Source organism: Hippoglossus stenolepis, chromosome 19, assembly GCF_022539355.2.
Source record: "Hippoglossus stenolepis isolate QCI-W04-F060 chromosome 19, HSTE1.2, whole genome shotgun sequence".
Lineage (NCBI taxonomy): Eukaryota > Metazoa > Chordata > Actinopteri > Pleuronectiformes > Pleuronectidae > Hippoglossus > Hippoglossus stenolepis.
This window is the reverse complement of record NC_061501.1, coordinates 1,791,897-1,818,767: the sequence shown is the minus strand read 5'-3', so window position 1 is coordinate 1,818,767 and position 26,871 is coordinate 1,791,897. Positions and strand designations below refer to the sequence as shown.

At 40.5% G+C, this 26,871-nt stretch overlaps 1 protein-coding gene across 1 annotated transcript in view; it reads right to left on the bottom strand.

Annotated features, from left to right (window-relative positions):
• Positions 1–24,927, bottom strand: part of reck (reversion-inducing-cysteine-rich protein with kazal motifs) — a 70,118-nt gene extending 45,191 nt beyond the window's left edge. The window contains exons 1-3 of the mRNA XM_035142315.2: positions 24,741–24,927; positions 5,736–5,794; positions 2,125–2,199 (exon numbers count right to left, since the gene is read on the bottom strand). Coding sequence (XP_034998206.1) covers positions 2,125–2,199; positions 5,736–5,794; positions 24,741–24,807 — 201 coding nt within the window. The 5' untranslated portion in view covers positions 24,808–24,927. The remainder of the gene's footprint in view (positions 1–2,124; positions 2,200–5,735; positions 5,795–24,740) is intronic.
• Between the last annotated feature and the right edge of the window lie 1,944 nt (positions 24,928–26,871).

Below are 26,871 nucleotides of genomic sequence, written 5' to 3'. Positions count from 1 at the left end.
ACATCCGAGTACAATCATCCTCTAGAATGACAAGTTAATCTTTTCGTGAGACATACTAGTTTCAACACACAGCTTCGAAATTGGCCCTTAACAAGTCCACGGGTGAATGAAAGGAGAGATTCCCAAACAACAATTAAAAACAGGCCAATGTGACTACATGTATGTGTATGTGCTCTCAGTGCTTTTGAATTCAGTTTAGCTAAATAAGAACAGGACACATGTTTCAATGATAGAAAACACTTAAGTCTAATTACTGGTGTGGTTCTAATAGACTGTTGGAGAGAGATGAGACACGCACTGAGCTAGCCTCTCTGCTTTGTAATTAGCTATGGTGGGAGGAAGGAGGATTGTGCCTGTGCGCACGTGTGTGTGTGTGTGTGTGTGTGTGTGTGTGTGTGTGTGTGTGTGTGTGTGTGAGTGTGTGGTTTAACCAGGTGCTGCTGTATTCTGCTAACCATAACCACCAACCCACTTCCTGTATAAATCCGAGAGAGATGAAACTAAATTTGTCTTAACGTTGACCAAGAGTTAATCACAGGCATCACAACAAGACGTCAGAACTTTACATGTGCTCTCAGTTCAATCAAGATTGCATAACAATTAAAACCATAAATAAACACACTGTCGTGACTCATTCAAAGGGTTTCAGCAAGATCCACAACATCCAGAAGGGGATCAAACATTTTCGTTCAGCCAATAGGTTTGGATCTGCACCAAATCACAGCAGTTCCATAAACATGCCAGATTTTTTAAATCAAGATCTACACAATCAATTAAAATGTTGAGAAAAGTGAAAAGATTTAACAATTTAAAAAATCCTGACATGAAGCTCTTCTTACTTGAAGAAAGGAGGCGATATTTGTCCAAAAGCACTGGTTGTTTTCCAGTAAACTGCATTTCATCATCAGATTGTTTGCTGAAGATGTTCAGTGATCACTTTTATCAACATGAACGGTCCACATGTGATTTTAAGTGTGCTGACGAAACCATGAAACCAACCATGTAAACATTTTACTTTCTGTAATTTAGTTTTTTTTCTTTACTAATAATCTCTGAGGCTGCAGTTGCAGGATGCATATAAAGTATATTTCCCTTACCTCTGTTAAGGAGGTTATGTTTAAATTAGTGTTTAAATTAGTTTACTAGCAAGATTACGCAAAAAATTTAAATATTTCACTTTCTTTGCAGCATTTCTCACAGAATTAATTGAACCGATGGCGGTAGCAGGGGTGCATGTTCACGTGACCGAGGAGTTTACATGAGAGAACTGCATGCATGCCACTTGCAGATGAAATTATGGGTTCTGACTCTATAGACGTTAGTGCGAGTCCGCAATAAAGCAAATGTATTCATTTATTAATTACTAATTCATTTCTTTTGTGTTGTTTTGTTGTTGCTCGTGTTTGATTGTTTGTCGCTGATTGTGAATGTCTCTTGTTCTCAGGCCTCTCTTGGAAAAGAGTTCTTGATCTCAATGTGACTGATTAAATAAGGATTACATTTAAAAACTAAATTGTGCTGTAAATAGCACTGCATACAGCTGTACAATGCAGCAACATAAACACCAATTTAGATATCTCTTATGTTAATAAAAGAAGTGTACAATTTGTTCTTGGTTCAATATGAGACAGTGGCAGGATAAATTAGAAAATGGTGTGCCACTACAGTCCATAAGTAATGCTAAACTGCTTTGACATAGTGAGAATCAGTCTTGGTGGAGGAATTAACTCTGCTACACAAATACTATTTTTCTTATGAACTGGTGTTTTATGTCAGTTGCTCTTTCTGTCAATAATATTGATAAAACAGGAACACAATTTGACAGAGTTCAAAATTAAGTCTATATCGCTTGTTTTTGTCCCACAGTATAATATTCAAATTTTACTGACATTCAACGGTTTAATGAAAACCAGCGATAAAGCAGCCTGAGAGAGAAACTGTAACTTCCTTGACAATAAACAAAAGAACAGCTAAGATTCATCCATTGGGACCTTGATATGATGCAATACCACACAACTGTGAGTTCCAGGTCAGGATGTTTCACCTCGCTGCATATGATGGATACACCCACACCTGCTCAATATGTGTATAAAAATATCTGCAGTGCACAGACAGAAGACTCACCATAGACTCTGGACAGTAACTGGGTAACCTTTGGAGGAGGTGCTTCAGACGAGACTCACTCTTTATCGTGGCGAGCTGCAGGACAGAAACAGAATAAATATAGAACACTTTAAATCCACATACTCTATGTGTGCACAGGGATGATGAAAGCAGGAGACTGTTGTATTTCCATCTATTAATTACAAAGGCAGGAGCTCATTTTTCACACAATTCAGTTTTAGGTGGATTTTTTGGAGGAATCAGGTAAGTGCAGGAATCCTTTGTAACAGTATTCTGCAGCAGCTGATTCACACGTCTGAGTGGGTGAAATTATTCAGTTATTCAGCAAACCAGTTTTTCTTGCCGACATCCCTTTGACATTGGAATTTACTGTGCGAAAAACACACCCAGCACCAGGGGCCGCTCCCTCTTTTATTGAGTCTGATCAGAATCGGCAGATACGGTATATCATGTTCACTTTGACCAACGAAAACAGTAAAAATGTGACTGTTGCACTTTTAGCCTCATATTGTTTTATTTCCCAGCACAGAGGTGTTCAGGCCATGGGAACGGGTTGGATAATGTAGTAAGATCCGACACTTACACAAGATACACTCACTTAGACACACATCCACAAGTCTGTGTTGTGCCACCACACACACACACACACACACACACACACACACACACACACACACACACACACACACACACACACACACACACACACACACACACACACACACACACACACAGAGAGACAGACAGGACGAGAGCCTGGGAGAGTGCAGCCACTGCCAACATTCTCAGGCTGAAATCTGATGTTATGAAAATCCAAACAAGTGAGATTCACAGCTTCTCTCACTCAGACTGATGGGAGGACTACTTGTTTTAGTGGATCTTCACTTTTCTTACACAACTCTCAGACGTAAACAGGGGCTCAAAACCGTACAACAAATTCCAAAGATGCTTTGATGATCTGCCATCACCATAGAGACTATAAAAGAATTACAATCTTACGCCAAACAACAAACATGAGCCACGTTTTGACCTGGAATGTACCTGGAACTTTTGGTCCTTCGAATTTTCTTCAGGGAACTAAAGTTGTGTTTCCACCGCAGGAACTTTCCCCAGGAGCTAAGAACCTTTGCATTTCCACTACAGGGACCAGGAACTTAAAGTTTCAAGGCAATACTTTTGCCCCATAAAAAGTCCCTGCTCAGGAGGTGGTACAGGAACCTTAGGGGAGAGGCTTGCAGCACTGAGGATACCTGATCGTTTACAGCACCCAATCACCGTCATCAGCTCTTATCACTAAAAACTCTCTTGACATTTGTCCGTGTCTCCTATGTGTGTGTCACTGCTTTTTTTTTTTGCATCTGTCGCGTGTTAGAAGCATCGACCCCCCCCGATGGCTCGCTGTGAATCCAGTGGGGGATTCCCTGCTGTGTTCACACATCGACTTCTCCTGGGTTTCTATATACTTTATACTAGGCAGTCAGGCATTATAAAGTCCGTAGAAACTGTGGAGCGTCTCACTCGGACATTTGCGTTCACACATGCACCTCCTCAGAGAAACAAATGAATGATAGTGCCGCTCTGGGTCAGTTGGATGTGTTTATAAAGGGAACATTTTGCCTCATCAACTAACTCTTATACTGCTTTTATATTACATACAACACTGGTAAAAATGTGTTTCTATTTCACATTTTTGAACCTAATATGCTATTTGTTGTACATGGAGAAGTTAATCTTTGTACATCTTTCACTAGGTTCATCTTTCACTTTCACTAAGAGGTTCGGTTCGTGCTCCACTGTCCATTTGGAGGACGTTAATTCCCTTTTGGCCAGGCAGCAGGTGCTCATGATGTGGATTTAATCAAGTGTTCTTGGACAGTTCTTTGCTGGAGCAAATTAAATCAATGGAATGCAGTGCAGATTGACAAGAACTTGACCGGTTCTTTTCCATATGCCCCTACACACCCCCTGAACTGACAGAAAAACACCAATAAAAGCAGCAATGGTTTGCTGGCAGATAATCAAAGGAATCTCCCGACGCAACAACTCTGAAAACCAATGAGCCCTGTGGGCCATTTGTAAGACTCTCTGTTTGTCTGTATGAAAGGTGAATAAGTGCTGGCTGGCAGACTGACGGGCTCTTTCTACAGCGGTGGGCTCATCAAACACTGCATGCAGAAGAAAACCGCTTCAGTGCAGCAAGGGCTTCCAATCATTTACCGCCAAGACCGGAGAGTCAGCAACTTCTCGTTCCAACAGGCGTCACTAGCAGCTTATTGCACCGATTTCTTGTCTTTGTTTGAAGGTTTCGTCAGTTAGTAGAATTAACATGTGGTGTTTACTTGAAATGAAATCCCACAGACCTTTGTTGGCTGCAAAGAACCTTTTAGAAAATGTTGTCTAATAGAGCGTCATATTCCAAACAAATTTAAGTTCACTTTTACAACTTGTAGCTCATTTTTTTAAAGTTTTGATCATCTTTCTTATCAGTAATCTCATTATGCTCTAAAAATTTACTGCAGAAATTTAGAAATGAAATATCACTGGAACATAATCCACTTTTGAAGTCATTTGGAATGTGGTTGTAGTATAATAGATCGTACAAGTTCAATACATTAAATGGTGAAGGAATGCATAAAAACATAACAGATATTAAGGTTCATTGATATTCAGCTAACATTTTTATGCCCTGTAATGACCCAAATTGGGCAAAAAAAATTGTAAATAATACCAATCCTTCACATGCTTAGATTTGAAAAAAAACATTAACTTTATTTAACGTTATATAAGATGTACCAGAGCAGCAGTATGAAAAAAAGGTTTACTGGGATTCATTAATTTAATCAGTATTCTCTGAGCTGATTACAACTGGGGCTTTTAAAGGAACCACTCATTTTCTGGGTGTAACCAGGTACAAATTAGAGCTCAAATTGGGCTGGTGATTACAACTTGTGCCTGACACCCACCCCCTAATCACCCACCCACACACTCAGGACCTCAACCACAACCTCTGAAGGGTGTTTTGAGGCCATCACACTTCTAAAAGCCCATTTTCCTCTCTCTTTTTTTCCCTCAGCACTTTCTTTCTTTTGAGATGTCCGCCCTATTTCTCCTCTACTTTATATTCATCTTCTTCCGTCATTTCATGTCCCTTTTCTGTCCCTGGTCTGTCTTTCTTTGGCTGGCAAAATGATGATGTCAACCAATAAGAGTACAATAAGTTCTATCCAATGACACTCCTCACCCCTCACTCCCCCCCGCACTTCAAAAGCAGGAATGAGGTTTGAACTCTGCCTGTTTGCTGCTTCCAGAGAAAAGCATCTTTCACGTCTTTGTCTCTAAAGGACATGATTGGAGAGAGAGGGAGAGAGAGAGCGACATCACCTGCTCCCAATTGAAACAGGGTGAGGAAGAACTTGTCTGCACTTCAAAGAACCAAGACACAAAAAACTTTGCACCACTCTTCTTCAAAAAACTCTATTCATGAGCCGACTATAGTGGACTGAGGAGTGGGCTTGTGTGTGTGTGTGTGTGTGTGTGTGTGTGTGTGTGTGCGTGTGTGTGTGTGTGTGTGTGTGTGTGTGTGTGTGCGTGCGGGTGCTGTCTGTTCCTACCTGGTCACAAGCTTCTTTGCAAGACGAGAACTCAGCTGCATGATGGCAACAGGCAGGATCTGCAGACAAATACACATTATTTAGCATCATCATCATTTGTGAAGACAAAGATTTGAAGTTGACCTTGAGGATGGTACAATACATTCGTGGAGCTCACTTCAGTAAAATGAACATGAAATGTCAATTTCCTGCCCACTGAATACTGACGTTTTGTGAGTAGCTCCAGGTGGAAACTCTGGTGCTTGCTAACATTCAAACATTAGAAAATGTATAAAAATCAGTTAACCATTTTAGCATTTTTACAGGAGTGTCATTTTAGATATTAATACATGTTAATATATAAATAGAACGGAACTTAGTTTTTATATTAATCACATTATCATTTTGTTTAATTTGACTAATTCAGCCCACATTAAGTTCCATGTTAGCAGATTTCTGTCGCTATTTTATTTTGGTTTGCCCTAACCACTCAATAGACAGTATCCAGATGATGTTAGCAGCTTCCATTAAACATACTGACAAATTAAAAACTGCTGTTTAAAATGAACATACAATTGATGTGCGGTTAGAAGTTCATTGACACAAAAAAATAGTTAACTATCACAGCACTGTGGATTTCCCAGGGGTCTTAAACCTAATATATTTCCTCGGTATGAATATTGATGAATAAGAAATTTGCTTAGTCTTCACTTAGCCCAAAAATCTGGTTTTGACCAGAATCTGAGATCATCCTCCTCCAAACCCTGAATGTTGTGGGATGAAGCTTGGTGATGTGGCAAAGATACAGGCCCCCTTTTTTATCACTTAGGTAAATAATATCCTCTTGTGTGAGCAGGAGTAACACACACACACGTACACACAGGAGATGTTGGCTGGCAGCAGGGTTCCAGGGTTTTCCAGTAAGTGACTTGGCTCAGTTTGCAGTGAACAAACTGCTCCCACCTCCTCATGCATGGACTCACAAACAACAGTCTCACACAGTGATGCTGAGCTGGACAGAAATTCAGCTGCTCAGGTGAACTGGCAGCGGGGCACGTCTTGCTCTCTCTGCCACCGTCTGTGTCTGTAGGAGCCGTATTTAAGTTTATTTATATTCATATTATTTATTGTTCTTTCTTATTTTCCGTTTGTGAGCATTCACAGTCCTCCCTCCTGAGAGAAGTTTAGGAAGCATGATGCATGACTGCTATGGTGGGTACAGCGAAAACCATCCTTGACCTCAGCCTTAACCTTATTCTCATCATCACCTCGATAACAGACGACCGACTGCTTATAATAGAAATAGGGGGTTACAGGACAAACCCATTCTTAATGTGTTGCCACTACAAGGACAGTTCACTAAGAAATATGAGAAGATGTACTAGTCCTATAAGGCAAACTCAATTTAAGTTGTATGAAGACCTAGCAGGAAGTCATCTAGTGCAGATTTCAGTTTAAAGTTGACACTATGTTTGACATTTCTTCCCTGACCAGTGGGCCTGTAGAAGGCAAAGCCACAAAAAATGTGCACCACCACCATGACTGCTGGGAATAGAGTGTGACTGAATGAATAAACTGTTTTGACAAACCTGACAGATCACTCACTCCGCTGAGATCTCAGCAGGGTAAAGTTCCTCCAACTCTCTCTGATCACTTATATATTGTTTAAGTTCAGCCAATGACACAGTGACGGTGTTGGCACTGACATATCTCAGAGGGGCAAATAACAAATCCATGTGTTGTTGTGTTCAGTTCCGTTCAAACATTCAGAGGAGCTGATTATGTGGTTAATACGGTTGCAGCAGTGGGTTGAGCTGTGATGTGTTTCATTCCATGAATCATTGTTTGTATGGACTGATGTCAGACACAGCAGGGGTTTGATTGTGGATAAATGCACATGAACACTGTTTTTGAAAGAAAGTAAATTGCTGAGTGAGGATAAAGGATCTAACTTTTTTTTTTTAAATGAGGAAAAAAAGAGGGAAACTAATTCAAAACAGCACAGGAGTCAGGTGATGGCAAGACATACGGATGACAAATCGCTACAATTCACCCTCAACATAGAAGTGGATCCCCCAATAAGCCTCAAACCACATTACCCTGTTTGATTTCAGCTAGGGACATCTATTGTGTTTCCCATCTCTCTGCCATTGTTTCCCCGTCTCTGTCGCTCTTATTTAAAAGCAATAGAGGTGATCTTTGTAACAATTAGATATTCAAACAGCATTGTCTCAGAACGCAGATGGGTAAAAGTTCTACTCTTCATAATTATTTCACAGAATATCCAAAATGCATCCAGCTGAAGGAGTCTTCAATTGGGCCTTAATTTCTGCTGGATCCCCTCTCCATATTTGGAGCTCTCTCTACAACCACTGCTGGCAGGCATTCTGAGACTTTTAAGAAAGGCCATGCACTTGACAGGCCTTAAGCAGGCGGATGAAAACCATAACACCCGCTTATCAGTATGTTCACGTGTGTGAGGAAGTGAGACTACTTTCAGTCTGTGTGAGTGTGAGTGTGTGTGTGTGTGTCTGGATTCCATCACTAAGTCTGTTACACTCATCTTAGCTTCTCTGAAAAAGAGCAGGCTTTCACTGGGTGTATGTGATGTGCATGAGTAAGTAAATAATGAGTAAAACTGAACTGACCACACAGTTGTGGCTCTACAGGTCATTGGGTTTATTTTGCAGGACGATTCTCCGTTCCTCTCGGTCTCAGAATGCCTAAAGTATTTTGGCAACACGTAATTTTTTAAGTTAGTGTGAAAGCTCTAATTCATTGTTATTGTGGCCACTTGGGGGCAGATGAACAGACATGGAGCAACACTAGCATTTATCCAGAGTTGTGTTTGTGTTCACCTGATGAATATTAACTCTCCTTTCAGCTCAGTTTTGACTCCACCAACTTCAGGGGGAAATATCTGTCTCTGTTGCTTGCTTGATGATTAAAAGCAACTCATTTATAAGATAAGATACGATATAATAAATAATAACAAATAGTGTCAACACAATTTATAGTGTAAGACTGTATACAGTGAAACAGATGCATGAGCAACTAAATTGCACAGACAGGAATGCATATTGTACAATTAAAAAGGTTAAATCTGAGTCTAAAGTGCCATTTAGACTTGGTGTGTGTGGTCTACTGGGAGCAGAGCTGCTGCAGTTGTTAAACACAATGCAAGGTTAACGGGGCAGAAATAGGTTAAGCTGACAGTGAACCTTTATAGTGCCCTCTTTTGGAGCTCAAGGCAAATCATTTCAAATGCTCTGCTGCACTTGTAACAGTAAATTCTGAATTCAGGCCTGTCACAAAAGGTTGAATGTTCACAAAAAGCGACAGCCCTGGTGCTGGGCAGGGAGCGTTCTGTGTTTTCATCCAAGCTTTTTCACTGAAAACTGCTGCTGGTTATTGAGAGTTGCGTTTGAAATCCAAAGACAAGTTATATATGTGCTGAAACCAAACTTCAGATCTATACGTCTCCAGTTTCCAGGAGTCCAAAACGCTAGTCAATGACTGCGTGACTTACACGTCTATTTGAACAATTTTGTCCTTGAGCTCAAAATCGTGCTGAAAATCCAGGTTTCCTTGACCTTATCTTACGGATTTTGTCTGTAGCTGTACTATGTGGCCTGAATGAACTGAGAACAAAGGAGCTCCCACCCTCTCCCTCTCCTCTCTCTCTCACTCACTCACACACACACACACACACACACACACACACACACACACACACACACACACACACACACAGCAGCTTTTTCAAACAATGGCAGGTGACATAATAATGTGAGGGGAGGGATGATGGAGACCATTCAGTCATGTACAGTATGAGGCCCCTGGCTGGCTGCTAATGAGTGCTGGCCCCATTCCGGCTCAGCGTACGTACAACGGGAACAAGAGCTCCTCCTCTGCTACGCTGTTACATTCAGAGGCACCAGCATGAAGTAGTCCACTGCATTGTTGCACTTGATTCAGCCACATTACACGTTACTGTCTCTTACTATATACTACAGCCTGGATGTCAGGTATCTGTACTTGAGAGTATTGCACTGCAGTGTTAGTATCTACGTATATTTGGAATTAAGTGAACTGAATGATGAGCAGTACAGTTCAACTCCTTTTAGAGAATAAAAGGGTTTATGACAACATGTGTCTTTAATACTTTGGGTTATTTCAGTTCTATTAGAAACATAATGTGTATTTCCAGAGCTAATAGTTGAGATCTGGGACATCTTTAGGCCTGACGCTACACATTTAAAGTTGTGAATGCATTACTTTGGATATTTGTCACATGACGCTCAAATCAGTGTCACTTCCACATTGACAAAACTAGACAGAGTGCTGTGTGAATCTCTGACTTCTTCACACACTATCACTACACTAGCTCTCCTTTGCTTGCTGAAGATCTAGGTTAGTTGATCTTTGTGTATCAAGTCTTAAGGTGCCCGTTTAGTCTCATAAAGTGACCGTTGTAGTGTTATGATTGAGTGATAACGCAGGTCCATGGAAAACCTAACCCCCTTTTCAGATGAGATCTTGGTTGTGATGAAAATGTTACATAGCGCTCTTGGGTAAAAGTCATATGATCGGCCTTTTTCTAAATCAGGGGCCAGAAAGGGGCCACATTAGAAACAGAGGGGTCAATTATATGTCCAACATCTGTGCACATTTAAGTCATTCCTCAGCTCTATAGCTTTGAGCAAAGCCACACATTATTGACTATATTTCAAAAACTGTTCCTAATTCAAGCACATAAAAAGCTTTAAACGTCTTAAAGAATTGTAATATTTATTGTTCTTATTATTGGTTTTGTTAGTACGTGACTAATAAAAAAAAAAGATTACTGAGAGGACCGGGGAATTTAGGGGCCAATTAGATTTCAACTTGGGCCAGTGCCCCCTGGCTCCTGACCCTGGATCCACCCCTGAGGCCAACCCTTTCAACTAGAATTAATTAAGGATAATAATTCATATTTATACAATATTTTAAGTTTTTATTCTGTGTCAGTTTTATGCACAACACATTGTGTGCTGCTTTGTGTAGTGATACTGTTTTGTTGTGTCCTCTTTTCGTCTCTGTGGTACATTTTACGCATGTGTTTCTTGTTTTATTGAATCCATATTTTCTTCCCCCCTTTTTTCTTTTATGAATTTTTGGACAAGTGTGTGATGAGTGGGTTGTCTCATTATGAAATAAAAACAACCAACTGTGCATAGAGAGAGAGAGAATGTAAAACCATTTCAGAGGAAATGCATCTCTTAATTATCTCTGCACCAACAATAAATCAGTTTAAATGAAAAACAAAAATACTTTAAATACGATTCTGTTTATTTCAGATCGGTGGTAGATAATGTGGCTTTGAATAAAGTAGGCAATACCAGGCCCCAGACAAATTATATTATAATTATGAAATTGTTAAATGTGTCACAGGCTGCATCCATCACTGTTGCAATGTCTAAATGATCTCTATAGATTCTTCTTGGGAATAGGCAGAATCTGTTTCTATTTTGAGCAGGCTTTGGTTGCCCACATGTAAAACATCCACATAGAGAGCAAGAGTTGGAACACATTGACTGAAACATCGGCAATGGCTTTTTATTCATTTATATGCATTCATATGCAAATAGCTGTTAATAGAGATTAGCCAAAAATGTCATCTGGTCCTAAAACACCCACAAAAAGTATTACGTTTTTTGTTGTGAGTAGAGAAACATTCAACTCTTGCCATAAAATAAACTAGTGGGACTGTAAACAGTGTATGGAGAACAGAAAACAGTGTCTGGATATCTGCTGTCTACACCAGAAGCCCCAAAATATCCCCCCTTGAGGCTAATTCATCATCAGACGGTAGCCGGCGGCGTGATTGATATCTGAATGACACAAACATCTCTTTAAAAGATAAATCAACAGCTGAAAATTTGTTTTTTACTTGCCTTTGACAATACAGACACAAACCTGCCAGAGATAATGAATGTCAACATGAGGTGTGAGATCTCTGCAGGAGGAACATGTGGCCCAACTGGGGGGCTCACGTGTTGGGTGATGGAAAAAAAACAAAGCTATTTGGGGGGGGGGGTTGAAACAACACTGAAAGAGGCTGTCACTCACAGTGTGAGAGCCAACATGCTGCTTATTCTGTCTGTGCTCAGAATCCCTCCTGCACATCACATTAGCACTGTTGTTCCAGCCCCTGATGGTCCAACTGAGTTTTCCCCTTCAAAAGACACCAGCATCAGTCAGAGGACATTTTAACAATGTAAACATCTAAAAACAACGAGGCATCAAAACCACACAACAGCTAAGAGACAGCAAAACAGAAAACCCAAACAGGAAATGAAAGGCCATCTTCTGACTGGCCAATAAAAATCAAACTGCATTTGAACTCCAAATCCAAATTCTCCTCGGAGAGGATGGTGGAAATGTTGTGATGTGGTTGAAATGTGGTGTAAAGTGGTCAGAGGGGCCAGCTGGTGTTTTAGTCAAACTGAAGCCAGCAGCATCGTTCCAGTGTGGAGTGAGAGACGTCTCTAATCTGGGATGGTAAACACTGCTGTGGTTCCTTTGGAGTGGAAAAAAAAAAATCACAGAAACTGGAAATGGAAGAGTTTTGTCCAACCTCTAGATTCCAATTTTACATCTCACAACTATATTATGTGCATCAGTGTGAGATGAGTTCATGGCTCACTGGTTAACATGGACTCGCAGTGGAGGTGCAAGATATGGTGAACCACAGTCTGGGGTTTGTTTTGATCACTCGACTGTACTTTTGGGGAACATCCATCGATTCTCTCTTCACTGTTTGACATGATTCTTGCTTCTGGGTGTTAAAAAAGGTTAGTGGTGTTTGAGTCGGACACAACATCAAATGAGTGATAATATTGCTCTTTGTGTCTCCATCAATTCATTATCTATGCTAGAAGTTGCCAGTCACAGGGGGACTTATGCCCCTTCAGACAGGAACTCCGGAAAATGTCTACACAATGAGGTCCGGACTTTCTCTGGAGTTTGTCTTTCACATATGAACAACACTGCGGGAGATTATCCGTTCAGACACATTCACTAAAACAGGAAAATCTCTGGAGTGCTCAGGTGAAGGGTGGCATAATGTATGAATTCTGCTGCGGTGATCGTGTGTTTTTGTTTACAGCACATAAACACAGATGTCGGCCCGCATCACCAAAACCTCTCAAATCTCGTTTTCTTCCCAAGTTGACATCTTTGTCAGTTTAGGACATTCTCATGAGTCTTTACAAGGGGGCTGGCAAGAAAAACTCCTGAGAATGTTCGCAGCAACAGACTTGGACATTAGCATTCTGGCATACAGGCCCTTACGGCTAATTTCAGGAGATTGTCTGGAGTTCAGTCCATGTCACAAACCACCATCCATGCTCACATTCACACCTTCATGCAATGTAAAATCTCCAATTAACCTAGCCCCGAGCTGCATGTCATTAGACTGTGGGAGGAAGCCAGCATACCCGGAAAAAAACCCACACATCATTAAAACACTGTATTCGTGTCAAAACATCGTGCGTTCACGGTATTTTCAGGCCGTTTGTGTAGAGACTATTGTCCTCAGTAAAACATCTGAACACCATAAAAACATTTAAATCTCTTCTTCTTGGTCCTCTTTTCATTTGGCCAACAACAAAACTGCATCACAGCCCACATCTGGCAAGAAGCGAAACAGAGAGCCCAGCTGACCAAATCGATTTTATGGTTGCAACTCTGTCTGAAAGAGTCAACATGAACACATCGAAACATGTGAAAACAAGTGATCACAGAGTAAGTTAACTTCGCTGCCACATAGACAGAAAGTTGTCTTCTTTACTTGCCAACAATTTTTCCAGCCCAATAAACCTCCACTCAGTGTCCTTCTGTTCTCTGTGCTCATCTCGTTTGATATCAATTAACTTTGAATTAACAGGTGACCAGCGCAGTGTAGTCCTCAGTGTAAGGGAATTTGCCGACCACGACAACAGCGCGTTCAGGACAAGCGTTGCAACCAATTATCCAGTTCAGGGTTCAATGTACTAAGTTGATCTTCACTGAGCTCTGAATAAACAGGTGAACAGCTCTTTGTGCAGCTGATGTGGCTTCAGGGTTTTAAGGGTTGAGTCCAACAGACGGTTTTTATTTTCCGCGGCTCAATTACTGCAGGTCACTTTTGCAGCATTACCGCAGGCTAATTAAATTAAACCCATTCTAAAGGTAGAACAGGCACTGCACCAGTTTTCTCTCATAACTGCAACCTAATTTAAAAAATCGATAAGAATCCAGGTAATGTCGACAGATTGTATTTCACTCTTTACACAATCAACAGGAACAATCACAAAGAAAGTTAGAGGCCACAGAAAGCATTCTTTAACTTCACTCCCTCTTGACTTTACTGGGCAGGTTAGGTCATCGGTTAGCAAAAGCTAAATTTACCCTGTACACACTGAAAACCCATTTAAAGACAAACACACTTCGGAAAAACCTTAAGGGAAATCTTGGGTTTTTTGGGGCTGCAGAACCTTTGTGAACAAAAAAAAACGAGAAAATATTTCAAAGTAAAGGACAAAAAAAATCACACCTCATAGAAATGGTCACTGCAAACCCCCACATCTGTTAGCAAGGGTGTGGAGGAAACTAAAAAAGCCTGGCAGTCAAAGACGATAGACCTCAAGAGAAAAGTAGGTTGCAGTCTGAACCAGAACAAACTGGTCAGGAATCAAACCATAACGGGGCACAGCATGAAAGAACAAACAGACTAAGACAAGAGCAAAATGGAAAAGAAACATAGAATTGACTATATAGTAGATTATAACTATAATTCGGCTTGTAAAGCGCTTGGTATTCTGTTTGTACTGTGACCAGTCCAACTTATCACAGCATGCAGGCTATTATAGAAAGCTAATTTCCCTAGCTTTGCTTTACCTCCACTGCGGTGGAGTGCCATGCATCAGAGCCGACGGCCACCCTACTTCAAATGGCCAGGATAAAAAGCACTATTCCAGCTATGAGAAACAATCTGGAAATAGCAGCCACGCTTGTGACTGGGAGCCAGCTGCTGGGACGATAAGAGGAGGAATTTCAGTGCACCCCCTTCTATGTAAATGTAACATTACTCTGGGTTTCCTGCCAGCTAGTTTCCTGTGTGTTATGCATGGACATAGTAGTGGGACTCGGCACTCTCTTTCAGGATGCATGCAGGTTTCAGAAACAGAAACAGTAAATAAAACCTTTGAAAGGTGAAAGCTGTTTTCTGTTCCAGTTGATCAGCCAGTCAAAGTTGTTCATTTACAGGACTGAATGTTCAGGAAGACAGCAGGATATCTATTGCTCCATATTAAATAGAAGAAGAAATATTTCTCATTCAGCAGCTTGGCAGGATACCCCAACCACAATAAAATGTGTCAAATCATCATCCTCTGCCACACTGACATACACTGACAGTTTATGTATTAATAACACAGCTTTACACAATTCTGAATATTCAGATTCAATATCTGGTTTTATTCTCCCCTAACTGCAGCAAAGCTTATAAATCTGAGCAGTCAACTCATCTAAAAGCACCACTGTGGTTTTGCCCATTTACTACAAACTGCATATATTTGACACCACTCCCGGCCATTTTCCAGAGCATGGTGCAGTGTTTCATTCTGTCAGATGTGGTTCTTTCATTGTTTTCCTTTCTTCAATGGCAGCTATTGGTTAACAGGACTCACAACAGCTTGCAGAGACTCAAAAGAAGTGGACCGATAGCAGCGTTTCTACTTAAAATTTTTGTTAAGGCAAAGTCACCTCATACTACGTCTACAGCAAATAAGCAGGGCAGGAGTATATTCACACCTCCATCTGTGTCTACACAGGATGTGTTCAGGCACAGTACAGTGTGGGTTATAGTGTTCAGATCACTGTAATCATGCCCATATAACACAAGCTATTACAGGGCCTGTGTAGGGAGCTGGATTGATTAAAATAGAAATACATCTCTTTTATATATGTATGGTTTTAAGATATTTTTTGATTAAATCAAAGTGCAAAAATGCAGGTATCATCTGTAACTGTTACACAGGAACAAATGATCTATATGATGATTTTAGTCCACCTGTGGGAATCTTTCTGTAAGCATTAGCAGTCCGTTAATACTAAACTCAAGTAGAAAGGAGTGATGTTGCTATATCTAACAGGGCACAACAAAAAATAAGCTTGAATTTAAAAGGAATGATGATTTTCTAAAACAATGCCCACATGGCCCCGTCTCTTCTCCCTGGGAGTATTGCATTAAGACAGACTCTTCTTGAATGAATAAGAATCTTAAGATTCACTGTCCCAGTGCTGTGTTCTGGATCAAATAAATCCCATTTATTTGTTTAAGTAATGAAGTGGCAAAATGCAGCGGAATTTGACATGTACGATTTTGTGATGTGAAATATTTCACACAAACGTACATTTAAGAAGCTTTTCGTATGACAGATTTTGTTTGACATGAAAGAGTAATGAGACTGAATAAGCCAAACATAGGTGATGGTAAATGAGCCAGTTTAAATGTAATGATTTACACTCCGTCATGCAGATGAAAGAAAGAGAACATTATTGTAAGATGTCAGTGTGATAGTGTGTGTCGGAGCATGGAGGCCTCTCGTATTGTACCACTCTCCTTCCTGCATTCCTCAGAGCTGCTGCAGACTCTCTGGGGGGGTTGGGTTAATGGATGGAGGTCAGAGGTCACTTCCTGTGCATGGATTAATTGAGATTTGCTATACAGAGCTGAGCATTAAAGTCTCTGCCAAGCATGTTTGGTGGAGAACAATGGGGAAGATTCAAAATGTAGGGTTTGCTTTGCATTTTTATTGATCATGTGAAAAAATAAAAGACTTTTGTAACCCATAATCGTCCAAATGCTCAAAGCCAAATGTGGCTCTGAGGCTTTTCACATTGAGGCTTTACATCGTTTTCGTCAGATTTGACAGTGATCCCTATCCTACAAGTTCAGAATTAAGTCAGGGAACATTTGGTAACATTTAGTGTCACAGTACACTACTAACATTTAGTGACGTATGAGACAATAAAACGTTTTTCTGCTTCAACTAAGTTTCCTTAACTGAAAGCTGGTTCAAAAAGCATCTCTGTTCATGTGTGTTTAGTGGGATAAAGAACTACTCGCCTGCCTATCTGACTTAATCTCACCCACCTCCTCTTTGTACTGAAGGTCAAGGTTCAAATACATGAAGTCAGTAAATTGAAATTATTTGTATGTTATGAATCAAAGTTCAGCTCAGAGATGCCACTTCTGACAGTGACACGACACGGTCCACTAGAAAGAAGACGATTTGTTGGAGCTGAGTTAATTTGTGATTTTACTGTGGTCTGAACGAGTGAAGGTTCTTCCTTCCCAAACTATCTTTGACAAGTCGTGACAGTAGAGTGCCATGCAGAGAGAACATCAACCGACGGGAGCCAAGTTTAATTTAGGCCTGCCATCAAGTTACTATGACGTACCGTTATTACTTTAACAACCGACAACAACACTCTGAAAAGAAAGAGAAGCTGCAGCTCAATGTTTATCAGTGAACCTGCATGAGCATTTTTCCAAATTCAAATTCAATCACCAATTAGTATTCCATATTCACACATGTTAATTGTTTACTGGTTTATGCAGCAGGATGCAGCCTTCATTAGCAACTTGTGCGGCTTTGAGCTCAGCTTGTGGTCCACAGCAGGACTAGTCCGCTGACACGTGAGACAGAGGATTCTTTTTTAAATGGACAACTTTGGTTCAGTGTTTTTCACTGCAATCAGTTGTGTTATCAACGGTTTTGTTGATAGAAAAACAGGCTACTTGGGCTGAATTCTGTTATGCTTTCACACGCATCTTTAGTCGCAAATTATGCATCACTCGCAATGTTGACCCAAGAGCCTCTACTAGCTATTTTTAATACCAGGCTATTGGGCAACCTGTACCCAGCGTGCCATTCTGTGGTGTAAATTTGTAGACATGACAGAGAAAACACACACACACACACACACACACACACACACACACACACACACACACACACACACACACAACACACACACACACACACACACACACACACACACACACACACACACACACACACTGTCGAGCATGTCCTGCCTCCCTAATTTCATATTCAATTAGCAGAATCAAAGGAGGACGTAGACCTGATGTACGGTATTGCTGTGTGTGTGTGTGTGTGTGTGTGTGTGATGGTAAATTACATAATGGGATACATGTGGCCATACAGGGTGAGGCAAAGGGTCATAGAACAGAGAAAGAGATGGGGAAGGAAGGAGGCAGAGAGAAGGGATATACTAATAGATAACCCGTTTTATTGTTTGTGCTACATTCACCTACTGGATACAACTGATGTCTAGTTCACACATTTCATTTACAAATGAGGGCTGATAAAAAAGCATATTTGAATTATACATGAAAACATTTTCATTTTCTGGCGTAAATTGCCCAGATGTGTTTGAATCATTTTCAAGAACCAATCATTCAAACCCTGGTTCCTCAGTACCTCACCCAAGTATAAGTTCAGATGTTGTCAATAAAGACAGGCAGACAGATGGACGGAGACTGGAGCCAGCAAAAGCACATCCATTAAAGAACTTTTAGCCAAGTCAGATCAAATGAAGATAATAACTCAGTTAATAATCAGATATGTTTTAAGAAAGACCTGCAGCTGTACAGAGGCTGTTGTTTTGGAGTCTGGAGACGTAGTAACATCGCAGACAAACTGCAGAGCATAGTTGTTGGGAAGTTATACCTTCATTTCATAATTCTGCCTGGCGTTTCTGTTCTATACCCACAAAGCAGCACACATTCATCAACATTCCTGTAAATGTGCCACTGTTTACCACCCAGCTAATTTTCAACTGCAGCCTTTTGGCAAAAGGTTCTATAAACAGGTTTTATCCATACAAGTTAGCCTAAATACAAATTATGTTTCATATTGCACTTCAGACATGAAATAATTGGCACACCCTTCATTGGAGTAAAAGCCTGGAGGGATTGAAATGAAAATTGATTCTCCAGGCTACTAAGACCAATTCATTCCCATCAGTTTGTTTGCTATATGAAGGTCAACTTTGAAAAATTAACTTCAGAGAGCTGAGGTAAAACCAGAAATTAGAAAACCTAATTCAAAATCTAAATTACATTTGGATGTGTCTCCGAGGTAGAAAAATATTGAAATAGTTTTTGCTTATTTAATATTTATGTCTTTGGCAGGCTTGTTTTTTGAATTAAACTAGTTTCCCTAAACTCAAATGTTTGCAGGGTAAATGGAATATTTTGATTACTGCTGGAAATGTATAAATTACTTACTGCAAAAAAGTAAACAGGACCATTCATCCTTTCAGAAGAGACCAATGAAAGAACAGCTGAATGAGAGGTTGCTGTGGAACAGAACCAAAAGTAAACAAGCTACTATGGAGATTGACCACTTGAAAGAAATGCTGGAATACTCGACCATCCATTTGTCTTTAGTGCTGCAAGGCCAATCCCAAAGGTCACACTACTTTTGGAAAATATTACCCCTAAGCAGGAACTTTTTGGGGGGGGTAGAACCTAATTTAGACCTTGGTCCTTGCAGCGGAAATTAGTTCCTGGGGAAAGTTCCTTTGGAGAAAATGCATCTTAACTGTCCTTTCTCCCATGTCTCACTCCCCCCACCCAATCAAGAACCCAACTGCTTAATGCTCTCTGTGAAGTGACTTTAACAGCATTAATGTGAAGCAGGGCATCCGTGTAAAAGAGCACAGACTGTAACAGGATAAACAAAGGTTTAAAAGGCTGCGACAGAGAGAGGTTGTGTGGTACGAGGTTGGAGTAAAGTAATGAAAGAGGAAGAGAGGGGCCAAAGTGACATGAACAATGAGGCATCCACTCCAGTATGCTGCACTAAGTAGAACAGTGTGGGACAGACACTCAGCAGTACTTTAGGAAGTCCTGTTTGTTCTGCTGGAACAACGTGTGCACCAGCCTCACACTAATGTGTCACTTTGCCAGTTTATCAGACTGATTGTAGCCACTCGCTGCGATCTGGTTCTAATACAGAGGTTTCCTCTCTGACCACAGATCACATACACACCGCAATAACTAGAACATACAACACCTCCTCCCAACTGTTACGACTTCATAATTTATGTCAACAAAAACACAGATGTCTCCCAGATTTGTGTTTTAGATACAATGAAAATATTAGAAAAGTGCATATTTTTTTGATTTCTTGCTATCTTCAATTTCCATGTCTCCAACCAAACAACCGTCAGACAGACTACATTCTCTGTGGTTCTGTCTGGATCTGCCTTCTCTCGGTCACAGTTCAATAAAGCCCACTAAAATCCAGCTGTAGTCCAATAAAATTTAATGGAAAGTTTGTTTTTCAAGTCTTATTGTAAACAATTACAGCTTCATTAAATTTCAACAGCGTATGGGAAAAACTTTTATGTCAAGAGTTTTTAATAGTAGAAAAAACATCCTGTGATAAATACAGCATATATGGTATGTATGCATAGCCATAAGGAAATTAGTTGTTAATGTAATTATTCCGCAATAGCTCTTTATTTATTTTTAATACAATGAAGTTACAAGGCCAACAAGTAAGAGACTATTCACCCCTTGACCTTTTAACATTTTGTTCTGTCTTGTGTGGGATATTTTAGTGTATAATATATATATATATATATATATATATATTAGCTGAGACCGTGCACACAATGAGCGGATGGGGAGGAAGGGGTTGAAGAAGCGGAGTCCCATGCTAGCTCTAGCATAACCTTCTCTTAAGCTCATATCGGGTCATTGGTATAGATTGTGAATAAAGGACGATGAATATCCATTTCAATTACACAAATTAGGCCAAACTATCCCAGATATGACTGCTGCTATATCGTGGAGCTGAGGTGTTGAGGTCCAGCCCATACATGTGTTCCACAAATTGCACATCAGTCTCAGTTGTCAATTATGAAATTTTACTCAAATTTTTATAGTAGGTGGGGTTTATGATCTATACATCAGCCAGCCAACAGGGGGCAATCAAGATTGCTTGACTTCACTTTTGGGGAGATCTCACGTTGTCCACCTTTATATAGAGTCTATGGTTGTCGTAGGCAGTCATGGCGCCAAGTGATTTTGACACAGAGAAGCCCAAGATCCTAATCCTGTTCAAGGTTTGTCCTGCATGCCTTTTCTCAGGCAATAAAACATTTTTCAGCAGTTCCTGGTAAGGAAGCAAAGACTGGCTGAGGTACTCAAATCAGGAAGATGCTGTCTTTGCAGAATGCTCCAACGTTCTAGATTTTGGGACAGTCAGCCTTCATGTCATAGTACCACGGCTGTTGTGTTGCATACATGAGGTCAGTGATGGCAGATGGTGGTTATGTGGAAATTCAATGTCTTAAAAATGACTGAGCTCTGACAATGTAGTTACTATTTAATGCAGACTGACCATAGCGTGTTGACTGAAGACTCTTATCAGTAGGTTTCCTTGCACCAACCAAATGTACATCGAAGCATCTCATCATCTTTAAGTCTGTTTTCTATAGTTTTGATAGTGTAGAATAGTTTTTATCATTTTTAGTAGTCTTTATACTTTAAAAACGTATCTTGTTGTGATTTTTAAATAGATTTTAAAGGCTTCAGTGTGATAATCAGTTTCATTGTGTGTAGAACTAAAAAACCTTCTATTAGGTAATTAATCGCAGAGTGAAGGGTTGGACGCCTGCTCTCTTCTCAGATCTTTTCTCCCTTCTCACAAAGTTTTATTTTCATGTCCTGAAGCAATCATTTACATAGTTATTCAGGGCATGGATTGCTTAAATTGTAATACAAATTAGATTAATTAAATTAACTAAAACTTTTGACCAATAATATAAATGTATCAGCGGTGGTATAAATTATCCACCACTGATGGTATTACCGTGATGCAGGATTTTCTTTATATCGCCACCAACATACAGCAATGTGTTTTGTATTTGTTACAAGCTCAATAGTTTGCCTGTTTTCAATATTTCATTTAATTTAGGAAAATCCATTTCAGCTTAGTTACGTGCATTTCCTCTGGGATGCATGCTTTTCTAAATTCACTTTCATTACACAGGAGCTATAACTCAGTTAGTGTGGTCACTAACAGGAGTGTTGTGTGGAAGGATTAGACACCTCCAACCACCAACATGAATAAACACCAGCTAACTTGACTTTTATGGAATCCGTGTTGTCACGAGAGTCGAGGGACTAACAGCAGGTGCATGCAGTACATTGTAAAGTATCACTATTAACTGTAGCAGCTGGTGCTTAATGATAACCCCACCTGGATATGACGTAGCCCATACAGAGCATCTACAGAACAACGTGCACTTTAAGAGCCTTCCTGTTTACTATCAAGTGAACCTCAACTATGACAAGACTGTTGATGCTGCCTTTGATAGCAGAGTGTTTGAACTCAGCGTCTGCAGGGAACACAGCCAAGGCAGTGGTTTTAGTCAAAGCAAAAGTGTTTTGAAACAATGTAAGGCTCCTTTTCAGAATAGAAAGTTAACTACTGCTTAACATTTTTTAAACAAGCTATAACATCATAATTTTAGGTCGAATTTTTAGAATCGTCCTGATATAGGAAAATGACAACCAAAGGGGGGATTCCTTTTATAATTCCATGGGTGTATTTCTCTTTCTTTATATTTAGCCTTGAGAAAACACTAGCAATGGGTAACTGGTTGGAAAAACATTATCATCCATGGTCAATTCAACAATCACCATACCAAGGGAATGGCCAAGAAATTCAACTCTATGCTGCACTTTAATCTTGTGTTCACAGAACTATAATTACGTTTGTGGGACTCCAGCCCATGCCTGCTCACAGTGGACATGGAAAGAAAAGGGCTGCCGTTCACTTCCCTCCTTCCCCTTCCCTTCCCCTTCTGCTTTGAGCACTCAAATTGGTTCCAGATGCATTCTCTCACGGCTAGCTCCAGAACCAAATCGCAACATGAAAGAAATGAAGGCGAGAAGTTTCGCAAAACTTGATAGAGGACAAAAATGTAAGGAATTTCTACACAGATTTAGTTGAGGGAGGAAGAAGAAGACAACATATCTTCTTAGGGGCAAAGCCGGCTGATCACTTCACCACATGGTGCTATTTATCACACTGATAACCCTTTTTAGGGTTTTCCGAGACCTTTATAACGGACACAAGACTTCGGGAGACAATGTGCTCCCCAAATGAGGATCTAAGACCCTATGTTTCTTTCATGTTCCGGGCAGATGTGCCAGGAAAAAAAACTGCACAAAGTGATATTTAGCCAGAGAAAATCCACATCCTGCACCCATGTGGACTCAACATCAAAGACCTACCCACAAGCACGTTAGACCAATTTATAACCCTGCCCATGGAGCCCCCTCAGATAAAACAGTCACTGGGGGAAGCTACGATACACAGGCCAAAGGAATTGCGATAACAGCAGAAGGTTGGCCGAGGCGACGCTGTGCCAAATGGTTCAAAAATGTAGCAACATAGTACAAAGTGGCAGCTCCATGTTGACTCAGCCAATTAACAAGTGAAAGCAAATTCAAGGACAGCTGCTCTACAGCACCAACACACACCTCTGTGTTTGTCTAACTGCCCTCACAAGTCCCTCCGCATTCATTAGCACCCTGAAAAGCTAATACGCTCATCAGTCCCACACTTTTTGCCTCCATGCTGTGCTTTCTTTTGGCCCCCAGACTCCATTCAAAGCAGCAGGCAGCTTCATTACTTGGTTTTCCTTTCCTTCTGAGCAGACAAGGCTAATCAAAAACGACTTGATCATAAACTGCAGGCATGGCTTTACACGCGATCCACATCTTTATACCTGGGTTCAATTAAAAACAACTGCAGGTCACAGTTGCCAGTACACACAGGCTGTAAAGCTGTAACCTGGAAATAGAAAGATGAGGGAATAACACTTTCAAAAATGAAACACTTATAAGTGGTGACTACGATTTATAAGGGTTTGGGGTGGACGCCGAATTGAAGAATAGCTAAAAATTACAAATAAAAGCGGTGCGCATTTGCTGTCAGCCGAGGAGGATTAAAAGAGCTAAATTGCACATAACGGTCCATATTACTCTCCTCAGATCCGGAGAAGAGGGGGAAGCCTTCCCTTCCTATTCCCGGTTATTCCGCACATTTTTGTTTGGACAGGGAAGAAACTAAATGTAGTTTCAAAACGGTTACAGGCAAGCAGCAGACACATACGTGCGAAGAGGGACGTCTGTGTTGACTACGCCGGAGTTGTCGCTTTGTCCTTAAAACTTAAAGGGTTCATCCGAGAGATGAACGGGATGCTAACCCCCATAATACCGAGCGTCATGCTAACGTTCATCCCGACAACGGATTAACTCCTCAATGTCGCCACTTTGCTTCTCGGCGAAGTTACCCAGCAGCACGCCATGACTGAAAGCCGCCGTGTGAGTGTCAATGATAAGAAGTTGATACACCGAGGTCAAACTTTTACAGCTGTTTTCCCCGTTATTCTCACAGTCGTGTCGCACCTACACACTCCGCGGTGGGCGGCAGCTAGCGCCGGGAACAAGTTATACCGGGCAGGTTTCATTGAAAACAGCGCAAACTGGTGGGTCACTTATGTTCCCGAATTTACCAGAAGACTTCTAGGATTCAGAGGACGTCTTAATACAACGTCTCCGATGTGTCCGAGTTCAGCAATAAGCAAATGAGCGTCGCATTGTTAGGATTTGTGAACGGAGTTTGGCGCGGCATTCCCCGACCCATCAGAGTGAAGTCTATCGGCCCAGCAGGACGCGAGCTGTCACCGGATCAACAAGTTCGTCCTGCAGCGACGGACTTACCCCCGGCTGCCTCCATGCGAATACACTGTCTTATTATCGGTATCATTATTATCTCAGTTAAGAAGACACAGACAGCTCCGTGGACATATGACTTACAGCTGTGTGTGTCTGCGTGCGTGTGTGTGTGAGTGTGTGAGAGGAAGATGAATCCATACACTCACCCTGAGCTCTGAGCGGCTGGAAGTTGAAGGCGCAGAGGAAAGTTACTATCTGGAAACACACACGCATCTTATTGAAATCCTAAAGTGCATCGTGGACAAGAAGAAGACATGGAAAACACCAGCGCTGTGACATGCTCCATGGATCCTGGTACCTCTCTCTCTCTCTCTCTCTCTCTCTCTCCCTCTCTCTCTCTCGGTTTGGAGGTGTGGAGGTTTGGAGTGTGGTGGAACCTCACTGCACATGCGCAGAATGCAGTACTGGCCCCGTTACATGGGACAAAAAAGCAACTTGTAAAAGTATCAGAAACACCAAACTCTAAACTTTAAATTCAATGCACAATATTTTCCTGCAGATCAACAGCTAGCTCATGCAATAGAAAGTAATAGTGGGGGTTGACCTCGACGACCATGTATACATTCAGGGGTCTTGTACATTCTAATGATTATATTCACAAATATGATTAAGCGATGAATATATGACGGGTAGACCAAAAACATTCACAAATGCGGTTGGATGCTTTTAATATAGGACAGTTTACTGTAAACTGTATTCATATTAACAATAATCACAACTCATTTCATCTGAATCGTGAGCTACTTTCAGACAGCCACTGAACTCCCGACATTCTCCGGAGGGGACTGCATGTGAGAACGCAAATGCCAGAGTGAGAGCCTCCGGACTTTCTGTGGAGTTTCTTCTGGCCAGCCCAGGGTTAGGGTTGGGTCTGGACTATCTCCGCAGTTCCCACCAGCCCCACTCAGTCGCGGTGAGCATTCCCTCACAATAAGTTTTGCATTAACATGCAATACTTCAGTTTTACCTCACACTGCATATTGCATTACCTTGCAAGAAGCCAGTGTCTGTGTCCCATTCAGGACTGTAATAAACACGACCAATCAATTCGATTTGCTGGTGTACCTGTCTGTCAGTAACCTAACCTAACCTGCCCGCGCTCTCGCTGCACATGGCCCGAGTCTTCAGCCTGAGAGACATATGGGTCATTGACGTGACGCCTATATTTTCTGTCCGACTGCATTTTCTTCTGTTAAAAAAAGGTTTAAATACATAAAGAAATACCATATATATGTAGTACCTGTCCCGTATATGTACACACTTTAAATTTCCAAAAACCATTAGTTATTTAAATGTTTCTGTTTTTTAAAGTGTCCAAATATCATGTGGTGCGACCGTCCGGCCATGACTGCTGTTGTGAAAACTTCTTTGAAATTACTCAAAATCTATTCAAATTTATTTTCTGCCATATTTGGCATGATTTCCAAAGTCTTTTGTAATCCTGTACAAAATTGCAAAGCATTAGCATTTATATTTCCATCATAGTATACAAACAAACTTTGTCCGATGATGTCCATTTTATGAAATATCATGTGGTGCGACCATCAAGAAAGGACCAATTTGGGACTTTGATGTTGAAATCCATTCAAAGACAGGAAGTTGCATCATAAACCATTTAGCCAAGGACCCATGGAAGCAGCAACAGGTTTGTAACTCTCTCTCAAATTTGGAAAAAAAATAACCTTTTTCACAGCTGGTATGTAGTTGCCACATTTGGATAAACGATAGGAGGTTTTCATATCATTTGGAGCGACCACTCATCATGTGGTGCGACCAATAATACCAAGACCTGTATTAAATTTAAAGTAAAATATAAAATTTCTGTGGCTGAAATATTAATCACTGATACAGTATGCTTAAATGAATGGTATTTTTGAAACATTTTTCTCAACTTTATGCACTTTACCGGAAAATAAGTCTGTTAACTACATTTAATAAGGGGACGGTGACATTATAGAACAAAAATATGAGATCATTATTTACAAAAACTCTAAAGAAATGCAACTACTTTGTTACCAATGACTTTATATTATTGAGAAATTGTAAAAAAAAATGTAAGCATATTAAGGAAATTAATTAATTTTAAGATAAATTAAGGTCGCACCACATGACATTTTTTGACACGGCTAATTCATCTAGATGAAAAAACACTAAAATCAAATAATTTGAAATTTGTATATGATTTTATGTGTACACAACATTCCTAATGTTTGAATAATTATAATAGATATTCTTTTTTTTTGTATTTTAAAATTGGCCTGTTGAAAATCCTTATAC